Source organism: Zootoca vivipara, chromosome 3 (genome assembly GCF_963506605.1).
Source record: "Zootoca vivipara chromosome 3, rZooViv1.1, whole genome shotgun sequence".
NCBI lineage: Eukaryota > Metazoa > Chordata > Lepidosauria > Squamata > Lacertidae > Zootoca > Zootoca vivipara.
The window spans coordinates 115,565,227-115,569,275 of NC_083278.1; the positions used below are offsets into that span (position 1 = coordinate 115,565,227).

The 4,049-nt window shown below is 47.3% G+C and overlaps 1 protein-coding gene across 1 annotated transcript; it reads left to right on the forward strand.

Annotated features, from left to right (window-relative positions):
- LOC132591848 (uncharacterized) lies at window positions 1-3,337 on the forward strand. The gene is made up of 2 exons (XM_060272254.1): window positions 1-151; window positions 2,687-3,337. The coding sequence occupies exons 1-2, from the start codon at window positions 97-99 to the stop codon at window positions 3,184-3,186; spliced, it is 555 nt and encodes a 184-aa protein (XP_060128237.1). The 5' UTR covers window positions 1-96; the 3' UTR covers window positions 3,187-3,337.
- The last annotated feature ends 712 nt before the right edge of the window (window positions 3,338-4,049 follow it).

A 4,049-nucleotide genomic window follows, 5' to 3' on the forward strand; every position in this document is an offset into this window, starting at 1 on the left:
ACCCTGCTCTCCATCCGATCTTCCGAGAGACCTTCTCCACCATCGGATCATCTGACATTGGGACTCCAAGAGTGAGATCCAAGCCAGGCACCCACCATGAAGGCCATCTTCCTTGCCCTTGTGGGGCTCCTCTTCGTCGTAGCCTCTGAAGGTAATGGCATTCAGATTCTTGAAGTGGGAGAGACGGGCTGGATTAGATGGCTCCAGAGAACCCTTCCCCCCTGAAGGTTGTGTTCTACCTTAAGAAATGGAACTAAGGGTGTCTTCCTTAGTTAAGGGGTTTAGACAAATTAGTGGAGGATGAAACCTTGCATGCGCTCCATTGGGGCATCTGGTTGGCCACTGTGAGGACAGGATACTAGACTAGGTGGGCTTTTGACTCTTGTTATGTTCTCATGTACCCTATGATGACCTCTGTAGAAGGGGAGATACAATTGCTGTGAGCTTGAGATGAGTTATTTTGCTACCCCCTCAGTGCCTTTGGAAGAGCCACTGATGGTATATTCTCTTGGTCAGTGTTGTGGGGAGAACAGTCATAACAAAACCCTAGAGATTAGGAAGAAAATGGGAGCAAGGTCTTGAGTTGAGAGTAGGGATGGAAGAACCTGTCCATTTCAGTTTTTCTCCATTTCTATCCTCCCCTCAAAAAATCTCAAATTCTGCACATTTCTACAGCAACCTGTGGGTTTTTTTAAAAAAAATAAAATAAAATTCTCATGAAGCTATTTCATGAGATGTGGTTGTTAGAGTGATGGACTCTAGGACTTAGGAGAGTTGGCTTCAAATTCCCATTCAGCCATGAAGCTCACTGGGTGACCTTGAGCCATTTTTGGTATGCCATATTTATTATACTGTACTGAACATAGCACTTCGAAAGCACAAAGTGCAAGTAGATAAATAGGTACCACTCCGACGGGAAGGTAAACGGCGTTTCTGTGCGCTGCTCTGGTTCGCCAGAAGCGGCTTAGTCATGCTGGCCACATGACCCAGAAGTTGTACGCCGTCTCCCTCGGCCAGTAAAGCGAGATGAGCGCCACAGCCCCAGAGTTGTCCACGACTGTACCTAATGTTCAGGGGTCCCTTTACCTTTACACATTTTTTTCAAGTAGTTTTCCTTAATATAACAAATTTTGTATGCTTAAAAATGAATTAATTTAAGCACTTTTAGGCACACTTTTCTCTAATGTAAGCATTTTTGGGCACATCATTTGGAGAAATTAAGAGACATGTGAATTCCGAAGGATAGGTTTTTTGTTTGTTTGTGAAATGAGAATTAGCCCGCTTCTCAATAGATAGGAAACAAGATCAGGTTTCTCCCCATTCTGAGTCGAGTGTGAGTAGCATTGCACTGAGTATACCTGTGATTCTTTGCTCCCATTCCCACCCCAATGATTGACATGGGAAAAGGGATTGCTCAGACTGAGCAAAATGAAGAGAGCTGTATGTTATTGGTGGCGTCACAAGCACTAGCCAGTAGGTAGCTGGAACATTTATGTATATACCTTATCAGGCTGCATGTCTTGGGACTTTAAAGGACGTATCTAATGAGCTTAACAATCAACCCTTCTGCCTCAGGGAACATTGAGTATATATGACATGAGTTTCAAACAGATACCGTATTTTTCCATGTATAAGACTATGTTTTTTGCTTTTTAAAAATAGTAAAAAAAATGAGGGCCGTCTTATAGACAGACGGTTAATGGACAGGGGTTCAGGTTCTGGCTCTGATGTGGGCGACCCTGGGCCGGGCTCGGCCTCGGGTTCTTGAAATATGGCAACCCTAACTTTGGGCAACCTCTGCACAAAGAAGCTCAAAGTTGTTCTGCTTGATGTTTAAAATATTGATTTCTTAATTTTGAGTTCAAAAAAATAGGGGTCGTCTTATACATGGGGGCATCTTATACACGGAACATTGCCTTTGAAATTAACTTTGACGTGATTTTTTTAAATAAAAAAAAACACAAACAAAAGCAAAGCACATTATTTTTAGGACCCACCGAAATGTGACATACTGGTCTGCCAAGTGTCAGTCCTTGGGATCAAGAAAGTTTCATTGCAATTTTCTTTCAAGATCAAATCAATATGATGATGATGATGATGATGATGATGATGATGATGATTTATTTGTACCCTGCCCATCCGGCTGGGTCTCCCCAGCCACTCTGGGCAGCTTCCAACAAAGATTAAAAATACATTAAAATGTCACACATTAAAAACTGAAGGGCTGCCTTCAGATGTCTTTCTTCTAAAAGTCATATAGTTGTCTATTTTCTTGAGATCTGATGGGAGGGCATTCCACAGGGCGGGTGCCACCACTGAGAAGGCCCTCTGCCTGGTTCCCTGTAGCTTTGCTTCTTGCAGCGAGGGAACCGCCAGAAAGCCCTCGGCGATGGACCTCAGTGTCCAGGCTGAGCGATGGGGGTGGAGGTGCTCATTTTGATCTGTTGTCGCAGGTCCCCTAAAAGGCATGGGGCCCATAGGCCTATTTAAAATGTATTTTTAAATGTATTTTTAATTTTTGTTGGAACTGCCCAGAGGGGGTTCCTGGGGGAGGCCCACATCTATGAAGTTCCCCTCTCTCCTGGGATCAGTGACAACAGAGGCCCTTCCCCCTCAGTGGCCAGGTAAAATAGATACGTTGGCATGTTTTTCACTCTCAACTAACTCTGGTCTCCCTCTTCGGCAGGCACCAAGCGGCACTGCAACCAACGCTGTTACGGAGAATGCCGCAAGAGCTGCCCGTACGGCTGGATTCCTACATCAAACTGCGCATGCGCACACACGTCGAACATCTGCTGTCTTCCACCACCACCACCGCCACCACCACCGCCGCCGCCTCCACCACCGCCGCCTCCACCACCTCCGCCTCCGCCGCCTCCACCGCCACGTCCTAAATATCATCCACCACCTCCCAAATATCACCCACCACCGCCACCACCCCCACCACCTCCTCCTCCTCCTCCTCCACCACCACCGCCACCACCACCTCCCCCTCATCGCAAATGGTACCAGCCGCCACCCCCTCCTCCTCCCCCACCTCCCCCACCTCCACCTCCCCCACCTCCTCGCCCACCTCCTCATCGTAAATGGTATCCTCCTCCACCTCCTCCTCCTCCACCTCCTCCTCCACCTCCACCCCCACCCCCACCTCCTCCCCCACCTCCGCCCTCTAAATATCACTGGTGATAACAGTAGAGAGCCTGAGCGCCCGGGAAAAGAAGGAAGAGTAGCGTCGAGTTCAAAAGCCATCTCATCAGCATTTGGGAAAAAAGGAAAAAGAAACCCAGTTTTGTTCGCTTCTTCTTATAAAATAGAATAAATAAAAATGTAGACCTTGTCAATTGTACCTTTCGTTCATTTACCCCCCCTAGAGTGGATTTTGGACGGCGAGACCTCGGGTTGGTCTACCATGCACGGTGGGGTTCTTCTCTATGGCGTCGGCTACTTCTCTAGCACATTCGGAGTAGCCATAGCAAGGGCCTCATCCACTTAGAAGGCAACTGCGTGGGGTTGGTGGTCAGGTCACCGAAGGTTGCGGGTGGCAACACAACCTGAAGTCCTAAAAAGCCAGGGTTTGTTGCCCTTAATAATAATACAGTGGTACCTGGGGTTATAGACGCTTCAGGTTACAGACTCCACTAACCCAGAAATAACCCAGAAAGGTTAAGAATTCTGCTTCAGGGTGAGAACAGAAATTGCGCGGCGGCGGTGCAGCGGCAGCAGCGGGAGGCCCCATTAGCTAAAGTGGTACCTCAGGTTAAGAACAGTTTCAGGTTAAGAACGGACCTCCAGAACGAATTAAGTTCTTGACCCGAGGTAACACTGTATACTATTTATACCCCACACATCTGGCTGGGTTTCCCCAGCCACTCTGGGTGGCTGCCAACAGAATATTAAAAGCACGACAAGACATTGAACATTGAAAACTTCCCTAAATAGGGCTGTCTTCATATGTTTTCTAAAAGTCTGATACAGTAGTTGTTTATTTACTCAACATCTGATGGGAGGGCATTCCACAGGGCGGGTGCCACTACTGAGAAGGCCCTCTG

Excerpts from the sequence above, each read along its gene's own strand:
- LOC132591848 (XM_060272254.1), top strand. The coding sequence starts at position 97 with ATGAAGGCCATCTTCCTTGCCCTTGTGGGGCTCCTCTTCGTCGTAGCC. Across the intron at positions 152-2,686 it reads CTTCGTCGTAGCCTCTGAAG|GCACCAAGCGGCACTGCAAC; the intron begins GTAATGGCATTC and ends CCTCTTCGGCAG.